General features: G+C 41.1%; 2 protein-coding genes across 2 annotated transcripts in view; both read right to left on the reverse strand.

Moving 5' to 3' along the window:
• RPL34 (ribosomal protein L34) overlaps window positions 1–20,881 on the reverse strand; it is a 290,366-nt gene that overhangs the window by 260,378 nt on the left and 9,107 nt on the right. The gene's annotated exons all lie outside the window — the stretch shown is intronic.
• Window positions 1,162–20,398, reverse strand: HADH (hydroxyacyl-CoA dehydrogenase). Its single transcript, XM_075421364.1, has 8 exons — window positions 20,221–20,398; window positions 16,643–16,771; window positions 14,984–15,141; window positions 10,198–10,324; window positions 7,198–7,287; window positions 5,585–5,657; window positions 2,673–2,789; window positions 1,162–1,641 (listed from the first exon to the last, which is right to left on the reverse strand). The coding sequence occupies exons 1-8, from the start codon at window positions 20,347–20,349 to the stop codon at window positions 1,523–1,525; spliced, it is 942 nt and encodes a 313-aa protein (XP_075277479.1). The 5' UTR covers window positions 20,350–20,398; the 3' UTR covers window positions 1,162–1,522.

Consider the following 20,881-nt stretch of genomic DNA (forward strand, 5'->3'; position numbering starts at 1 on the left):
CACCCTGCAGCACTTAAAAGTCACTAAACTGAACTACAGGCACTAAGAACCTTCAAGTGAAACAGACTTCAGGTGCAAGAAGTGGACTGTATTTTCAATTAAATTTAACAATATATTAGTCAAGGAAAATCTGTCTACAGTACCATTTCTTTCCTTAAACCCTCTTCTTTCAAGACAAGCGTCTCAAAAACAGAAGACCTGTAATGAGGAACCAAGACCCAATAAACCAACAGTTTTTGTTCTCTACTCTGAGATTTCTTGTGTGATCGTGTGCAAGGAAATTAACATCTGTCAGCCTCAGTTTCTTTACATGCAATCTGAATTAGATGTTAGGCAACAGAGGAAGAGGCAACTTAGAGTTAAACAATTATTCATAATTTCTTTAATTAAAAAATATATATAAGCACTCAGTTTGCAGATCCAAAATATGCAAAGTAAAAGAAGGCTACTACTCAGCTGAATGGGAACTCCAACTCTCATGCCCACATGCTCTGCAGTATTTGGGGAAAAGGTAGGATTTGTAGCACTCCCGGCATGAACAAATCCAGGCTCTGCTAAGCTCCAAGGAAGTAAAGTTGCAAAACAGAAGGTGCCTCACAGTCAGGCACACCTATTTGTTTACACAGCACAGACTCTAATCCCCCAAAGTCCTCAACTACAGTAATAATGTGTAAAAATGACACTTTAAATGAATAGCCAGTAAATAGAGCCAATTTACAGGACCCTAGAAAGCATACTGAAGCTTTCACCAGCTTACTAGCTTAGTTAATAAAAACAAATCTATGTATCAGGCCCTTCAGAATCGAAACCACCTCTTCATTCTGTTTCTACAGCACCTACCAATAGCAGACCCTCAGCCAGTAACTGAAAATGCCAGAAAACCCCAACACAAATCATGAGTTCTGCTTTTAAATGCTGTACTGGGAACCTTCTGTCCAGGTGACAGCCTGCCATTGCAGGACTTTTATTTTTAAACGGTATGACATTCAAAAATTATTTTTCAAGGCACTGTAATTTACACCTATAGATTAGCACCGCATTTAAGAAAAATCCTAACAAAAAAACTTACTGCCTTTCCGTCGCTACATCTGCCGGAGTGAAAAGAGACTGCCACCCAGTGGACTACAACCCAGTACATCAACTGCAAGCCATCACATTCAATACAGAGTTGTTTAAAATTTTATTTTTAAGAAAGTGCGGTTATTTTTAGGATTTTTCCCATTAATATAATAATGCTTCAAATACATAAATTCAATTGTCATTCTGTCCTGCACCTTAAAAATCAACACCTGCATGAAGGCACTGTACATATAAAGCTACTCAGAATTACAAGAAAAATAATCTACCAAATCAAGCTTTCAGCAGAGAAATAGTTAACTAGTGCAATCACTCCGTTCAGAGGTGGGTTATGTTCTAAATGCAGCTTGTGCCATCCTTTGGAAGGTTCAAACAGAATTCACCTGTAATAAGGCAATGCTGAATAGCATACACAGATAGTTTAACACCTCTTGAGGTTTGGAGTTCATTTGTAGTTGTAAAATCCTTCTCCAGTCTTCCTACCCAGCTTCTTCTCTTCTACTAGTTTATTCAGGAGTGGGCTGGGTGCAAAAAGAGGATTGTCAGGCTCTAATGAATGCCATCCTGGTGGAAGAAAAGAATGGGATGAATTAGTAACAGTTCTGTGTATATGCAAAGATAATAGAGATCTGCACCTCCTCAGGAAAATATTAAGAGGCCAGAAAACTGAAGGAGGTTTGGAACTTATTCTGGACTCTCTGAGACCCTTCAATATGGCTTCATGAAACACAAATCAGTACTGATGATCACGAGCAAATCTAGCAATTAGTCTTTAGGCGTAGTCTCCTCTGAACACCTTATAAACTCCATGACCGAGGATTTTTAATATGATAAAAAAAACGAAGGAGAACTTTTAAAATATAGTTATGTACAAGGAAATAAAACAAAGGCTATGATGAAAAGTAATTCAAGTGGAAAGAAATTCGAAGCCGAATTTATACCTGCCAAAGACATGGTCAGTTAGAACACCACTCCACAGTACTGGCTAAAAGCAAAAGTGGTTTCATTGAAGATGTGATTTTGTAAGTGACAATCTGCCTCAGAGAATATTTAAGCTGTTCATTCAAAATAACACAATCATCAACAAGTTTTCATTAATTATGTCTTTTTTTGTTATTGTGTTGACATTCATCTACTTATCAGCTGAAGTGAAAGGGAGATGGTATACTTGCATCTTTTAAGGTATTTACTGGGTTTCCTATTAACTGAGAATGAAATCATGGCTGGCAGAAAACGGACAGGGTCTCAACATTTCTTGGTTTTCATCAGAATTTCTTACCTCCAGCATATGTCTTTCTTCCCATTGATTCTTTTAGTTATATGAAGTTCCACTGATATTATTTTCCATTGGAACTTGATGAAGTCAGCAAAACCAGCACTGTTCTGTCCCCACGTACACAGGGTACAGGCACACAGTACAAATGCTGTACTCATATAGCATTCTGAGCTGAATTCTCATTCCTTTCTCCTCAACAGTTAACAGGCTATGCCATAAACATTCAGTTTAAACTAATTAAGAGTCAAATTTTCATTAGAACATTCATCTACAATTTAGCTAAAAAGGGGAAAAATAGAATAAAATAAGCATGCAGTACCATCTACAATATATTTACTGGTATCCAACCCAACATAGTCCAGCAGTTCAAATGGACCCATGGGATAGCCAGCCCCAAGCTTCATAGCAACATCAATATCTTCCTTTGATGCATCTCCTAGAGAAAAGATTGACAGTTTCATGAGCAGAGAAGATTCCGCATCTACTCGGCACCACTTATAAATAATTAACAGGGTGTTATTTCACCCTGGTGCAGCTCTTCACAGAAATCTCTGCACGTTTCAGAACCACAAAAAGTGGAGTCAGCATACACATACCGGAGTATAAAGCTGAATCTCTCACACACACACACACACAAAAAAAGCCCAGCAGGCCTGCTTTCCATTTTTCTAGCTTCCTCTTGCATTTCAATATAAATCACTACGCTACTGATGGAGCCATAGCTATTGTGCTCAACCTATCAGAAAGACTAGAGGATGATCTCGTCACTGTGAAGAACCAAGAGCTTCTTCTAGGGGCAGCTGAATAGTGCAAATAAGGAAAGATCTCAATTTCAGCTTCATGAGATCAGCAGCAGCTTTTGAATGATGCAGAGGACAGAGCTACCCTTACTCTAGAACAGCCAGCAGGCAAGGAACACCCAGCTGATGGACAAGGCAGGCACGGGGCTGGGAGCAGGAGCAGCTGAGTGACATGCTTAGTTACAGTAACTTTCAGTGGAGGATACCCATCAGCATCAGATATAGCAGACAGGAGTGACCTGAAGAGACTGTGCAAGTGCAGATGAATTTGTGAATTCCAAAATTATTTCTAAAAAAATATTCACAATTATCAGAAATGTGTTACTTCTGCTTCAGTCTGTGCCTACAAAAATACAAATCCTGCCTGGCCACACTGTCAGAGTTAATATTCACTTCATTCTTTTCTGAGAATGCATATTTTATACTGTCATGAAAGCAGATGCACCTCTACTGCTTATTTCTAATACATATTTTGATAAAGGCAGTGCACTTCTTTGCAGATCCTATAAAAAGAATGAAATTAAACAAACCCCAGAGGTACTTGTTAAGTAACCTCCATGCTCAATGTGCGTACAGGCATTCAGGGTGTCCAAGAGTTTGGCAGACATAGCCTATGTAATTTATGCACCTAAGATCAGAGAATTTTAGATATGAATTTTCAAAATCTCTTGTAAAGGCAACAACTTTAGTGAAAGTTCTGTATGAAGTAATACTTGATATATATCTCCTTTTACTCTTTAAAGCTAACAATTTATTTTTTTAAACCACACTATTTCTGAGAAACTGGGAAAATTAGCCTTACTTAATTCTAACATAATTTCAGTTCCCCAGATTCAAACACACATAAATCTTCAGCTCATCTGAAGTTGATGCAGATGTACATACTTCTTTTATCAACAGATTTGTCCCGCTTTGTTTGTCAAACTTGGGACTTGGCCACCTGGCAGCATACAGTTGCATTACAACACAATTAAAAGCAGTAAAAGAGCAAACAAGGTTGTACCCATAGTTCATAGTAGTCTTCTAGTATGAAGCACACTTCCATGGAAACTTAACTGACTGCTTTTTTGTTTTCCACTAAGAATAGGGCAGTACAGACCACCATACATTAATATTTATAATATGCCCCCTGTTTAAATCACTGCCTATGCAAAAGCACACATTTAACCCAATGAGATTTTGTATAAATGAGGACTCAAGGACTGACCCAATAAAATGGTTTTTCAGTGCTTGGGGTTGCCAGGAAAGAGACCCAATTTCATACTAATGTGGATGACAATCTGTCTCAAGTGTCTACTGAGAATTAATGCAAAGGATACGATAAAAATTTAACCTGATTCAATGGAAAATACGAATTAGAAGACAGCCACCAGGCTTTTCAAAACATAAGCCAGCTTTTTAAATAGATTTCATTAGAGTTAAAAATTCATAAATGAACTTTAACGAGTTTGGAAATATCACACTGTTGAACAAAATGCAAACATAATAAGGATTAAATCAAAATATTGTTTTGCTTAGGCAGAAGACAGTCAATCTCAGTGACTATTTTCTTATACACTTCATTAAACTTGTATTGTCTCCTGAAACATGTATAATGATACATGTCACTTCACAAAGGCACCTCTTTTACACACACTGGAACACCCATACACTTTATTTAAAATTGTGAGTTTTTCTAAGAGAATAATGCTCCCTTGCAACCATGCCTTTGCCTTTCAAGTCACCAAATTTGCTCTTTTCTCCCTTTGAGATGTAATTAGGTACATCTGTTGATGGATAAACAAGTAGTGTTGGTTTAGTTTTTTTTTTCTGGAGATCAAACCATCACTTCCATGTGCTGTAAAAGAGATTTTTAATATTTAAAGCATATTTGGTGGAATCCTGATAATGGAGTGCTTTCATCTGTAAAAAAGCAGTGATTTCAAAAACAAAATGTTTCAAATGACATTCTTAGTAGGACAGAGCTATGAGCAGAGCACTTGAAATAAAAACAATTATACTCTCTAGTTTCCTCTTTATCCACTACATTAGAAGTGAACTCAGAACTTGCTAATGGTCCCATTACAGGATTTTCAATCACTTTCATTAACTTCTCTTGGGATGGAGACAGGGAGGTTCCTGATTAGTTGGCAGAGGGTATTTTTACAATGGCACTACGCTCACCCTGTCATCTCCAAACCAGAACATTTTCCATCATGAGAAATTTCCCACACAAGTAATTAGTAGCTTCCGACTCTGTATACACTAACATTTCAAAGTGAAGACCAGGTCCTTCCAACTACATATATTGGCTCATATTTGAATTTCACTAATCACTTCCAGTCTTTAAGGTCTCAAAGTTATGAGGGAATCCCAAAGCTCTTCTGAAGGAGTATAACATTTAGCAGTGTTATATGTCAACATTCCCTGAAGTCAATGTCCCAACAAGTACCTCTCTCAAAAAGTCGAACAGCTTCCATCATATATGGCACCAAGAGACGGTTTACAATGAACCCTGGAGTATCCTATGAAAAGCAAAAAAGGGATTCTAAATAAACATTCTTTACCAGTACTATATTCAAATGCTACTTGTTAAATTAAACAAGTGGATGAAGACATTTATTGGATCATAAACTTCTGGTACTCTCTAAACTGTGTTTTTCATCTGATCTATCTGCTCAGTATTAAAACACAAAAGATGAATTTCACAAACAAGGAATGGCACATAAACATTCATCATGCTTGAGAACAATGAGACTACTACAAGCCCAGTTCAATTAATCTTGAAACAATTTTATGTGGCCAGTTGGCAAACGGCTTTTCTTTAGTAAAATTCTGCTGATACAATTTCCTGAAGGATATGAGAAGAGCAGTTCTTCCCTAACAGATTTTTTTGTGTGTTCACTACTAGAAACTCCCGGCTAGTCTACTTCTTCCCAGCTGCTCACTGGTAAACCATGCTTTTGAAAGCTGGGATCACTTCAACAGCAAACACCAATGCTATCCATGAAAAGATAAGATACATGCTGTCAGAAGAAGATAAACTGAAACAGAGCTTCTTTTACACGAGCTTTAATCAAAATCAAAAATACAAAGAAAAGAGAAAGAGCTTTGCAAATATAGTACTATTTCGTACACTACTATTGTTTCAGACGTTTATTGTTCATTCCATTTATCTCAATATTTAACCCAGAGAATTCTGAGTAACTTTTTTTCTACAAACAGGAATTAAAAAAAAACCAAAACCAATGGTCAGACATGGAGACCCTTTGCTAGTACCTACATCCTCTAGCACCTACCCTTCCGACCACAGGAAAATAATTCATCATATACTCTGCACATTACATACTGCAAAACTATGACAGAAACAGGACAAAAGTCAACTGAGGCCACAGAGTGATTTAGCAGTACAGCCAGAATTAGAGTCCAGCATCCAGGTGCTGAATTACTGGTAAGTACCGGACTGCAGGCCCTTCTTTTTTTGACCAAATGTCTCCTGAGGGACGTGAAACTCCAGGCAACAGCCTGCATAAAGCTACCCAGACTACAACTTAACGGATTGAGAAAAAGTGTGCTTAGGAAGCAGGGTGTTCCTCTAGAGAAAAAAAACAAAGCTGCGAAGCAATGAAGATTAATATGGCTCTAGTTACTGCAGTCTTAAGAAAAACTTGCAATGAGCACAGACCATGGAGGATCCATCCAACTGCCTCACAGTACAAGAGGTAGCAGTCTTGTCTCTAGCATGGCTAAAGATGAGCTCCTGTTTAAGCTCTCCAGTCCAGGCTTCTGCAGGACTGGAAAAGAAAAACCAAAAACTGTAAACTCTGATAGTTGTGAGTTTTGCTGCTGCTCTAGACAAGATGTCTAGAGTCACTCTACTTTGAGGAATTTGTGGTAAATGTGGGTGCTTTCTTTGTCAAAATTCTTTTAATAGGCAAGAGAGACTGCACAAAATGCAGCCTGGAAATTCTTGAGTGCTCTTACATCTGCTAAAACCTACCACCTTAAAATTGACAGTTTTCAAAAACAGACCTTCTGAACGCTATTCAATCAAAATGTACTCACCTTACAACTGACAGGACTCTTTCCTACTGCTTTACTGAAATCCAGAAGCGATTCAAAAGTCTTTTGGCTGGTCATTGGAGTCTTGATGACCTGAGCAGATGGAAGGTAGGGAGAGCATAAGCACATTTATGAGCAGAATCTCTCTCCTTTCCCAGTACAGTAATGATTAATCTGTAATCCAGAACACTATTCCTGAAATTCACAAAACATTTGTTTTACAGAAAACTGTTTCAGTGGATATATATGTAATGGACACATAAATCTATTTTAAAGATAGACACAGCATTTTGCACATTTTGAAATTATGTGTTTCTTTAAGACACTTTCCCACTCAGCCAGTAGGGATGGTAAAAGCCACCATCATTTGGAATCACTTTTAGTGATTACAGTGTAACAGAACAACTTTAAAAGCTACATAGTCTCTGTTGCCTTGGGAAACACAATGGCATCACTCCAGAGAACCACATTAACAAACAGTTCCTGATATAAAGGGTTGTAACATCTATCCTGTGCCCAGTGTAAACACAACACAGACATTTAATTCTAAAGAAAATTTAAAATCTATCTTTCAAATCTGTCACAGCCTCTTAGCTTTTCAGTAGTACGTTTCCATGTTGATTTTCTTCACAACTGAGTCTTTCGTCACATGTAGCATTTCCTATACTTAGCTGGAGTTGGGATGCATTAAGTCATTTGTTAGAGACCTACCCCTCCCACCCCAAAAACAAGAAGGAAAAAAAAAACACTTGCAGAAGCTGAACTGGTAGTGATATTTGTGTTGAAATTGACCTCCATGTGCAGTAACTGAAAATTACTATACTTAAGTAGTTCAGGCTGACCTCCTTGTTCATACAATTAAGTCACACAGAGATTTCCTCCCATCCTAATGACTGATGTAACGCCAACACAAAAAAACACTGTTAGGACTGAGGAAAAGGCTTGTTTCTCAGCAGAAAAAATAGTGTTATTTTACTTTATTAGATAAAAATATCTGAGATACTTACACAAGACCGCAACAGTTTCAGGAATGAGTTTTTAATATACACTGCAGAATTCTGAAACATTAGTGTTGTCCCACAACATGGGACAACATTAGCACTAGCCTTTTGGATTATTAGGGAAAGAAATCCCCTCAAAACTATGTGCTTCTGAGCATGAGATCAACAATCTACGAAAAGCACAGAGAAGACTCAAAGGCACCGCAGATTTGTGACCCATGAAGGACAGCTTCCATGACAGATGACTGGCAATTTCAGTAATATCTTTCATGGTTTTGGCTATTCTCTTCATTTCTCCCCCCCAGTTATTTCAAACTGAAACATCTGTTTTACACAGAAAATGTTGTTCTACAGTGTTTGTCAATGCCAATCCTGACTTACAGCAGTAGATCTGAAACAAAAGCAAAGCTTTAAAAAGTGTATTTATTTACTAATATTAGTGCCTTTCAAGATGAAGTTACTAAAAGCACAGCTTCTGGTTTTAAAGTTCTTCAGATACTACTCATCAACTGGAGTGACATAAGGTGAAAAAAACCAGAAACTATAGAGATTGACCACAGCAGTCAGACAGGGCTTGTTCTGTTTTGTTTTTAACAAATGATCATAGGTATCTTCTGTATTTTTCAAATCTCAGAGGCTCAAACATCTAAAGACTATGATTTATTTTAGGCTTGAGACAAGGCACAGAACATTTCATCCATAGAAATAAATTACTGCCAACAAGTAGTTCTTAGCACAGAAATCAAGAAAGCCTATGTTAGCCTAAGGAATTATGTTAAACATTTCTGTTATCTCTGACAACACCTAAAAAATTCCTTCCCTTCCACCTTTGAAACCCAGAGCATTTAGTCACAACATACAGAATGCAGTATTAAACTAAAAAAAAAAAAAATCTACATGGGTATAGAAGTCATTGAGAGAGAATTTACAAGTGTCTGAGCCCTCATCAGACAACCAGGCTCTGAATCAAATTTGTTCATTTCAGCCAAAAGGTTCAAACATTTCAAAAGGAGGAGGAAGAGAATGATACATGCAAAGACACACAGCAAGCAACTGCATAATACGTATTTTAATGGGAAACAAGCAAAAAATGTAATAAAGTGAATCTCAGGAGTTCAAAAGGCAGGTACAATATATTCGAAGTGCTTGTCATCAAACCAGTACTAGAACCAATCATTCAAGCGAGAGAGCAAAGATTTACAGCACGTAAGGGCACAAAGTACATGAAACTATGGCACAGAGCGGCCAAAATGCAAAGTTTATTTTCACTTACTCAAGAGTTTGTAAGTTTTAGCTGATCAAGATCAGCCATAATGGGGGAAGGTGAGAAAAAGGAGAACAGAGACCTGTTGTTTTTTCTGCAATTTGACCTTTACTTTGGAGGTTCAGACAAACTCTTACATCAGATTATTTCTTATTCTGCTCTGCACTGCAGCATTATCAGAAATTGCATCATGTAGTCGAAAAGAGTATGTTGACAAAAGACATCTGAAGAGCTACGTAAAAACTTCTTTTCGCACTTCTTTAAAGGCTGGGAAATACTGTAACAATTCCAGACAAATCATCTGGAACGTTAAAATAAGCATGACTGACTTTGTTGCAAAAGTCACAAGGCAGTAAGATTTCACCTCACGTCCTTTTCTATTGATTTCTATGCTGGTAACAATCAAATTCCTCTGTCAGTCACCGGACGATTTTGTTTCAGCTGTCAGTAGTTCTTATTAATCAGCTTGCCTGCGTGCCTGAAGTGATTGCTATAAACGGCGCCTCTGTTGGCAGATCAGTGGAGAACTTCGGAGCATCGAAGACTGAAGGAGTCACCTCTGTCTCTTCAACCTGCCCCGCAAGAGATTGCACCACCCTCCTAGCACCAGAGGTGGCTTATTCCATATCAGAAGAGCTGCAAACTGCGATCTACGCTTTCATCTAACTGAATTCTCAGTGATGACAATTGCATTGCTGTGCTACAGTGGTTATTATGATGATGTTGTAAGACACTTACCTCCACAAGCTTCATCATAGGCACAGGATTGAAGAAATGGAGACCACCAAATCGGTCCTGTCTGGTGGTTGAGTTGGCCAACTGCGTGATTTGCAAGGATGAAGTGTTGCTTGCAAATATCGTATACCTGGAAAAAAGAAACATACGGATTGCACAAATGACAGCTATTTTTCTGACAGTACGAGATTGGTGCACTAAATACAAATAGACATCCATTGGCTAAGCATCCACAGAATTCCCAGAAATACTCCTGCAGATTATCACCGTCCTTTTGCTGAGGTGTAAGTACAGCAAAGATGAAACAACCACTGGAAGTGCTGTGTGTGATTCTCACTCCTGAGTAAGTATGTTGAATACTTACATTAGGTGATGGAAAAACAGACTCTGTAAGTAGAAAATTTTTGTTAACTCCTCAAATCTATTCCGGGTAATTCCTTCAGCAAGCCTGGAAACTTAATGGTATTTTTAATTGTTATTCATTTACAGAGAAAATATAAAAATTGCCATGCATAAGACACTGCAAAGCACACACAAAATCACAAGAAATTTAAGACATATATGAATTCCTTTTCCAGGCATAAGCCAGAGTTACTAATTGCAATTTATAATGGGGTTTTTTCTTCAGAAATATCTCGGAACCTCAGCAGCCCTGCTATACTGACGTCACATTGCAAACTTACAGAAACGGCTTTTTCTTCAAACCACAAAAATCAGAAACTGTATTAGAGATGAAACCCTACCCTTCCATTCTCGGCTGTATCCTACTGACCTTTCAAAAAGTTATTCTACTGGACTCATCACATGTTAATCTATATTGGTATTTTGTTCACATTTCACTAACCTATAACTGAGCTTCACAACCGAGCTTTCAGAAAAGTTATGTCCAAGGTGTGGGGACATCTTTTAGTGGCATTAAAAGAAAATATTTGGGAATTAATAAAACCACACTGATTGCCATTTTTTATTACGTTTTCTCAGTTTTTGAGAATCTGTTATGGAGAAAGAAATTCCTGAGAATTCCTATTTATACTCCTTACAAACATTATTTTGTCATTTCCCCACCATAAAGTGGGCCTTATATTGTTCTGAGCTAGTGTACTAAAAAGAGTATTCTATATTTCGTAGTTTTGACCTTGCAAGACCAATGCATCCAAAAGACACTCACTTTCACCGGTAATCTGCCACTGTATAAAAAGAATTCAAATATTCATATAAAAATTTAACACATTGATTTGTGAGATGTAATCATTGATACTTTTATATCTGGGTTCACTTAAAGTAAGAGATTTTACCTCAGCATCACTTCTGTGGCTGAACGCTGCAGCCTCACACACCATAAAGCCTTATGGGAAAAAGCAATAAATTTGTATTGCGTACAAGCACATTTTATTTACACTTTCTGCTCTGACCAACCGACTGATTTAAATTGAGTTTAAAACAGAATTTACATGCCTCCGCGACTTAGAGTCACATAATCCACACCTCAGGTGCCAGCAGAGCTGGAAAGCAAAGTCTGAATGTTCCAGCACTGGCGAAGCCCGAGTGCAGCGTCTCCAGGCACCAGCGTGAGCTCTCTCAGTGTCACCTCGTGGGTCCCGGGAAGGCGGTAAAACCCGAGCCCAACACAACAGAAACAGACCATTTCAACAAAACTGGCTCTTACAGCCCAGCTCCGTTACACAGCGAACACCGAACAACACTTCTTTTGTAACAGTTTTCTAACACACTGATTCTATCACAGCGAGCAGTTCAAAACCACTGGTGAGTTCCTAGCCAAGTTTCCACATGTAAAGATAAATCCTAGACCAAGAGATGCTGGCGGGCATTCCCACCACCCAGAAATAAACAGAAAGTAAGTAGGCAAGAGCTCTTAAAGTGGATACACAGAAATTCTTCTGTCATGTTCATTATGATCCTGTTTGGAAAAGTGCTGCAGTCTTTAAAGGCCTACAAGCTGCAAAGAACATGGGGATATTCTACAAAAAACCTAGTCTGACCTTTTCAGAATGGAAACAGGAGTCTGACTCCATTAACAAAACGGAAAACAGAACTGAAGAGTGGGTAGCAAAGCTTTATCCCCTGCTCTGAAGATGATGACCGTGTAACACAGCAACAATTACCATATTAGGGGGATGAGTATAACACTAAGAGGAATGGGACATACACAAGCAATTCTGAAAAGCTCTGACAACATAAACCAGTATGTGCTCAGACTGAGGGCATCCAAGAAATGGCACTGACCCATTCACCTGGAGAGTTACCCAGATAAGTAATACCCTGAGCTCCCAAGGCTCCCTGGGGTTGCCAAATTCTCCCCGCTCATTACATTTTCTCTGAAAATTTACATGAAATTCACTCCCCACCCCCAAATAAAACTTCTCTCAATAAAGAACAGCCTTCCGTCCCCGACCATTTATAGGTCCACTTTCAGAGGAATTATAGTTCTTTTATAGAGAAAAAGGAAGTAAGTTAACTACATCTCGTTCTTGTAATGCAAGGCTTTGGTTTTGTGCCATCCCCAGACTTATCTTCGTTGGGGAGGTCATCATGGTGCAAGAAGGGGAGACGAACACGCAGCTGTTGCAGCTGAGGAAACACAAGACACGGGATACAGTACCACAGAAGAAAAATGCAAGGTTTCACACCGCTTATGTTCCAAAGGCATAATTCATCATCTTGTCTGATCAACTATGATACACAGCCCCCTACGTTTCGATCAGCTATCAGCTACCCCCACGGTAGGTCCTGAGGTTAGAGTTAAGACAAGCCCTCCCTCCTCTGAAGCCTGGTCTTTCATGATCTCTGCCTATAACGTATGCTTCACCGTGCCACTAGTGCCCAGGGCCCCACAGAAGCAAAGCCTCTCCCAACACTCAAAGCTATCTTTAAACAAATCTTGTCTTCATTACCAATGAACCATAAGTCCACCATCTCCACTAAGATGATGCAACAGTTAGTCCACATAACAGTTTTAGAAATTCTGGAACGCTGAATCTGAGTGAAGGCTGTAGGATGCCTGCACTGACAGGGAGAGCTTTCCGTTCCACCGCCTTGCCATGTGGGATGAATAAAGCCTGCTGCTTCCTTCTAATGCACAGAAAAACTCACTAGACATTTCTGCCTTTCCCCATGCTACTCACACAAGTTGCAACTCTATATTCCTCACATAATTACAAATTACCATTTGTATCTACTAGCTAATATTTTAAACACCTGGTTACTAAGTTGCACTATATTACTAGCTTTTCTTTCATTCCATTCAGACTTCCTACACCTCAACTCATTCTTCACCATTCACTTCCCTTTTCTTTACCCTACATGTAAGGTATCTGTATACTTTTCATAATTTCTCATAGAAAGGAAGGCTTTTTATTGAATGTCATTTTTCCCAACCCTGCAAAATCATGCCTTTTACCACAGGAAGAAGAGCTCCCAGTATCTTTTAACAATCTGTAATGCAAAATTTTATGTTTTAAGGCACCCAAGCTTATAAACAGCTCAGTCTTATGAAAAATAGCCTCAGGTGTTCCAAATACACATATTATTAAATGAGGCTCTAAGTCCCTGTGCCCACTTTTCCTTGCTGCCTGGTTCTAGACAGTTTGCCATTTAGTACACTCTAATTTGCTCATTAGCTTTCTTTGCTTGATAGAAACAAAGGTTCAGGCAACCAATGTTCCGTTTTCACAAAATAAGCCCAATCTAATCATGACAATGTATCCTGCTAATTGCCGAAGGCACCTACTTGCTTTTGTCTGTCAGACTAAGGATAATGGCAAGTTACCCTGTGCCCAAGTGCATGGCTGTTTGTTATCATTTATTGTTTTCAGAAGTACCAGATAATTTTGATTACTGACCATACGAGAGAAACTGAAAATCTCCCCAGGCTGAAGTCAACTGATGATAATGTCTTTTCTCCCTTGACCTTATATTCAAGCTGCAGTTTGCCTGGTTCTTTAGTTAACATGGTCTAGAATACCTCTTAATCAATACCCTCAGATTTAGCTGCACTAGTTAAAACCTCAACCTGTAAGAAGTCTAGGTCTTGTGATGCTGAGTCATCCATTACAAGGATCAACCTTCCGAGGCCGCATGCTCAGCTTAACAGCATTTTGGGGTTTGGATATAATTCAACAGTAACTTCCAACAGTTATCAAATACAGTTCAAAGAAAGTTCCAGGGACTATAAGTAATAGAGTGCACGCTAAGAAATTATTTACACTTCTACCTCACACACAACAACCAGCAATGAGCGCTTTCCAAACTCAGCTAATACCAAGTAAACTTTGTTCACTTAAACCACTTTTGAGCTGACTGTGAGTTACAGCACAGAGGTTGAGACTTCTTAAAATTTGTTCATGCCACACGTGCTGAAAACAAATATATTATCACCCCAATTCCCTATTTAAATATGGGGACACATATGCTGGCCATACCCCATGTGTACCAGGGCAAGCTTATTCTACTGTTGTGCATTTCCATCTGGATTTGAACTTGCTGAGTAGATGGACAAACCTTACGACTACGCATACCCGGAAGCACATCAAATGAAGTAATGCAACCAAGTAAATAAATCTGGCTGAATACACCTGAAAGTGTTTGCAGCATATGCACCTGGCACAACACCTATTCCATACCACATGCTAGTCTGGAGTTAGTCTAAGTGAGAAAAACTCCTGGTTTAAAAAAAAAAAAATCTAAGACAATGCAGAACTAGCAGTGGAACAATAAAAACAGAAGATATAAAGGTCTAAGTTGCAAAACATAACAGGAAAAATACACGTACTCTGGAGCAAACTTATCCAGCCTCTTGAAGAGTTCATTTTTAACTTCCTGGTTCTCCACAATGGCTTCTATCACCAGATCTGTGCTGTGGACCACCGCTACTGCATCAGTGCTTGTTGTGAGGTTCTTTAAGGTCTTCTCAACGAACTCAGCACCAGCCTGAAACATTTCCAAGAAGTTGCAATGTCTATTCACAATGATCTGATTTATTGTTACATGAGAATTCCCTTACTTGCTCTAAACTGTTTTTGAGCCCTCAAAAATTCGGACAGTCTGCCACATTTCCAAATCAGTGAGAAGGTTCCAAGTATATACAGATACGAGGCTTTCACTAACAAAATTTTCCCAGCCAATAAAATCTGCTTTGAGGCAAACAGCAGATCTTTGAATTCATTCTTTTAGGAAGACTATTTGCTGTAGTCCAACCTTCAGCAGAAGAGTCTGAGTGAACAACTGGTCGGTCAATCAGTAGTTTCTGAGACAACCTAGACCTGCCCTCCATAAAGAGGAACTTTTCCAGTTTCAGACCTTTGCATTGTTTTCATTTGGTGATTATCTGGTCTCACTCCTGTGAACAGATATATGCTTGTTTGTGAATACTTCAGGAAACGAAATGGCCTACACTCCATACAGTTTCAGTGGAAATGTGGGTAAAAATTATTCTGTTTTCTAACTAGAAAATCTGCCTATCACTGACACAGTTTGTGAGGACAGAAATCAAACAGAACTGCAAGACTTCAAACCAACAGTAAATGGAGATGTAATACAAGTAAACACATGCCTGCACGCTAGAATATAATGTCATATATAAAGTACAAGCATCATGTGGATCATTTTCTTTTGGATTAAAAGACTCCCAATAATTACGTACAGGAAATTATATTGCTTTGGTTTTCCTGATATTACAGTGATTTTTATTCTGTACTCCCTCAAGCAAACAAGCCCTTTGTCACTTCCTGCATCTGCTTCATCATTCATGCTGGTAATCACCAATATCAGTATATATTACAGATGTTAATATGTTCCAAAACAAGAACTGAATCTGCTGTGCAATTTAGAGAAACAGGCAGAAGAGCAAATAACCCTTAGGATATAAATTTAGATGCATCAAGTCCTCCGCAGTAACTTGCTGTATGTAAGTTTCAACTCAGTAATGTAAATGCAAAGTATCTTATACATTTAATTTGCACTTTAATTTCTTTTGCAGCAATCCTGTGCCCAGTCTTTAAAAAAAAACAAAACAAAAACAAAAAACCTCCTTATGAAATATTAAAACAATTTTGTAACTATTGGCTTTTGGACAAAATTGGTGCGTTCCCAGGTAAATGCTCAAAGGTAGCTTGCTATTAAGTTACGACGAACAATTTGGCACCATTTCACATTTAGCATCTGTTTTAAAACATCAACAAATTGTTTTAAATCTTTATCTCAAAGCTAAAGTCTACAAAGGAAAGAAAATAAGGTAAGACATCTTTCAACCTCCCTGAATCAAAAAAAAAAAAAAAAAAACCAAGTTCTTCAGCACAATGGAAAAAGTTTTCTTTTTAAGCCAGTATATTAACAGGCTTTACAATGCATAACTGTAAACAATATCAGAACTTCAGAATGGTAGTTTTATTCTCCTAAGTTTTCCCAGTGGTATAAAGAAGAAGAAGTCAACCTCAGGCTTATCTGCAAATTTCTTCTTTATCACTCTCTTCAAACTCTCTTCAATTCCTTTTGTAGACTTTTTAAGGATTTCATCTGACTGGTCTACTAACACCACGGTGTGACCACTGGCTGCTGCAACCTGAAAGTTGAAAAAAAAAGATTCCACATCAAGACCATAAAGCAACCAACCATATTGATTTGTGTTGGGGCAGACAATACACTAGGCAAAAAACTAGGCAAAAGAGACCTAAAGAACGCTGAATCTAGAATGACGCACTTTACTAGAAAAATCACAAAAACCTGCACACAGTTGAGGGGGAGGGATAACCAACTCAACCTGAGGTAAAAGGAAAAAATCCATCAGTACTTCCCCCGATCTGTCTGCAGAACGCTACCTGTGCCTGGAGGCAGCTGAATTCTGCAGCTATGGCTAGAGAACAAACAGCTGTCTTGAAAAGAGCAAGTGGCTTAGTTGTGATCCTTGGCTCTTGGAAGGAAAAAGGGCTGTGGAGACCAAAACTGGAATGCTAGTGAAGTGAGTGGGTGGCATTAGCGATGGCTAACCCTGTGTTCCCGGGACGAGGCGTAACACAACTCTGCTGTTAGGCCACGAGCATGTCCCTGCAACAACGGGAAGGTGACAGCGGAGCTGGGAGTAACAGTGAAAAGTTTGTCACTCTAACTTTGAACCAACGCTGGCTCACCTACAGACAGCACTATTGGGTTGTCTTTTTGGTTGGTATGCAATTAATTTCAAACATATACGGTCACTTTCTCACATTGCAACAGCATATTAAAAATCAGCTCTTCGTTATCTGTTACTTCACTATTCATTAATTTGTTTCTCTTGTTAGTCAGCAACAGCCTGTCTTCACTTTCAGAATTCTTGAACTAACAGAGTTGTAATGTAATAATTGTGGAAAACAGACATTAAAACATGGTTCCACTAGCTGTTTTTAAAGTCTCAAAACTTAGGAGCTTACCTTCTGCAATCTTTTACTTTACATCTAACCTTGCACCTGAAGATTAAAGATTCTGCCGTGCCCACAAGACCTATTCCAACAAAGCTAGCTGAAAGGAAAACCAGAGATATTTCCTGAAGAAAAGCACGGCGCTATTCTCATCCAAGTTGCCTCGCTAATCCGGCAAATAAGAAATGCCAGACTGCCCCTCGACAGCAGCAGTATAGCTTTAACAAGGTGTTGGGTCTGCAGGTGAACATTTCTTTATCCATCTTTTTAAAATTATTTTTTTTATTTTAGCTATGGCCATAACATAAAAACAACTGAATCATAAAAAATGTTTAAACCAAGCTTGGACTTGCACTCTTAACACTTCATCTGTTGCTGATCATTTGCAATGGCAAAGCAAGACCCTCTACTCTTCAGAAAAAATATCAATACCAACTACATTTATAAGAGATGCTTCACCGATTATGCATTTATGATTACACAATCACTGATCAGTTGCCAAAAAGTCCTCGAAAAATTAACATCTCCCTTTTCCCACCTCATTCTTACCATATTTACATGGACAGGCAACAAGAAAAATGGCAAGAGGTCATACCATCTCCTGGCTATTCAAACACACACGCACTCAGGCTCTTCTATCCAATGATCTTAAGAATATCAAATAAGAAACACAAGAGTGCTGGGGAGTCACTTCATGCTTTTCTCACACAGAAGTACTTTCCACGTGGCAGAGTCAGGAATTACAAACTCCTGGCTTTCAGCTGTACATTTTAGCAGGGGTTAGCTTCTCCTGACAGTATGAGAAAGCAAGGTAAGAGGAGACAATTTCTTAAGTGTTCTAAAAGGGAGGAAAAGCTTTATTAATAGGATGCCGAGGAGACTCCACTCAGTGTTATAATCACCTCTGCTTTGAGATAATTCTGGATTGATAAATCGGAGGCAGATGGTCAGCAAAACAACCCTTTGTCCTTAACAGGGGTAGAAGTCTGCAGCCCCTGCCTGTTACTGCCAAATACCAGATGTGTTTCCCTTGACAAGCTGCTCTCTGAAAATGTGCAGTCTAACAGAATACGCAGGTCAGTTCACTTTGCCTGCAGAATTATAACCTTTGCACAGTGTGCATCTTCCTCAAACATGAAAGTGACTTTCTTCAAAGTTTTTCTTTGACGGTTCCTTCAGTGGAAAACTGAAGCTCTAGTATCAAGGTACAGAGAAGTGTTTTTATCAGGTAAGTTAATAAACGACCAGCTAATTCCTTAGAAAAAAAAAAAAAATAGCCCCTGTATTCCTCCTGCTAGTGATTTGCCAGAATTGCGAGAAATCTTCAGTTCTGAGAAGGAAACTTATTAATTCAGTAAACTGGAGAAGTGCGATTCACCAGCTCCAACCTCCCTGTCAGTTTCCGCTTGGTGATGCCTGCCTGCTCCAGTCACTCTGTGAAGTTTGTGAACTACCCCGGTATCTTGGGCAACGGGCTCGTTCTGTGAATTAAGTAAATATCTCAATCTTAAATCACTGACAGGACTGCTCGGTCTTCTGTCCCAAAGCCATCAAGTTAAAGATGAACCTGAAAGCCAAATGCCTGAGATTAAACACTGGGAAAATAAGTCCTACTTAAATATTCACCACTTCGTAATTCCGCAGATGATTGACAGCTCAATGTTCATTTTAGCTGCTGCATTCTACTTCACTAACTTGCAAAATGTCACTTGATCTGCTCCCTTGGCAAGTCAGAATAAGCTGCTTTGTCTCCTTCTCTGGAGATATTCAAGACCCGCCTGGACAAGGTCCTGTGCAGCCTGCTGTAGGTGGCCCTGCTTCGGCAGGGGGGTTGGACTAGATGACCCACAGAGGTCCCTGCCAACCCCGAACATTCTGTGATTCTTTCTCGGACGAAAGTTTTCCAAGCGTTACCACATGCCGTAAGCACCAACTTCGGTTCTTCTCGCCTGCACGCCTGACCTGAAGACACGCGGCTTAGCGAGAGAAGGAGCAGTCTGAAAGACGAGCAGCCAGACGGCAGCGGGGCACCAACGCTTTCCAAAACCCCTCCAGAGCCGCAAACCCGAACCTCGCAGGGTCCGCCCAGGTGGCGGAACGGGCGGGCCCCTCGGGAGCAAGGGCGGCCACCGCTCCCAGCACCAACACCGGCTGGAGAAAGCGCGGCGTGAGGCGACCTGAACCCAGACCAGTTGGTTTTCATTGTTTTTTTTTAAATACGGCTCCTGCCTGGGAGGGCGCGCCCGGGCGGCGGCCCGACGCCTTGGGGCTGGCGAGGCCGGGACGGCGACCGGCGCCGGCCCGTGACGCTCCGCCGCGGAGCGGGAGCCGAGACCGGCGGCGTCGCCTCCGCCCGCGCCCTCCCCGGCCCGCTCGGGGCCCGGCCGCCGCGCCGCGAGTCAGAAACCCAAGGGGAAAGCAAGCAGCGAAGGGGACGCGCGGAGCGGCCGGAGCTGGGTCCCCCCCGCCGGCCGGGCCCGCCCCGCACCCGCGCAGCCCGCAACGGGGCGAGGCGAGCCCCAGCCCCCAGCGAGAGGCGGAGGGGCCCGCCCGCGGCGCGCGCCCAGTAACGGCCGCCATGGCGCCGCCGCCCCCCCTCGCCCCGGGCCGCGCTCACCTGGGCGATGCCGGCGCCCATGAGGCCGCCGCCGATGACCGTCACATGCTTGACGATCAGCTTCTTGGCGGCCGCCGTGGCGGCGGCGGAGGAGGCGGCGCGCACGAAGCTGCGGGTGGCGAAGGCCATGGCGGAGGCGCGCGGCGCGGAGCTGGCAGCCAGAGGCGGCGGCGGCGGGGCCGGGCCGGGCGAGGCGGGGCGAGCGGCGGCTCCGCCCCGGGGAGCGGCGGTGGCGGCGGCCGCCCCCGGGCCGGGGCGGGGAGAGGGGCTTCGAGCGGCGCCGGTCGAGCCGAGCGGCTGCCCCCGGTCAGCGCGGCAGGAGCGGCCGCAGGCAGCTGCGAGCCCCGGAGGTCGCCGCGCCACCTTCGCAGCCGCCGCGGCAGCTCCTTTTCTGCACGTCAGAGGCGCTCGGTGGTAAGAGTATTTCCAGACGGCGAGCGGATTTCATTTTCAGGCTGGCACAAACTGTATCGCCAGCAAACACACACACAAACGCGCATTTCCGTTGTGAATACTAACGGCTGAGCCGCACCAGACGCGGACCGACACGATTTTCCGCCCAACCCCTTTATGGCCAGAAGGCCCGGCCCTCCCAGTCAGCAGCAAGTTACAACGCGGCCACGACAGTCACAGCGATATTCCACCCGAGCCGCCACCGGGG

Source organism: Opisthocomus hoazin, chromosome 5 (genome assembly GCF_030867145.1).
Source record: "Opisthocomus hoazin isolate bOpiHoa1 chromosome 5, bOpiHoa1.hap1, whole genome shotgun sequence".
Classification (NCBI taxonomy): Eukaryota; Metazoa; Chordata; class Aves; order Opisthocomiformes; family Opisthocomidae; genus Opisthocomus; species Opisthocomus hoazin.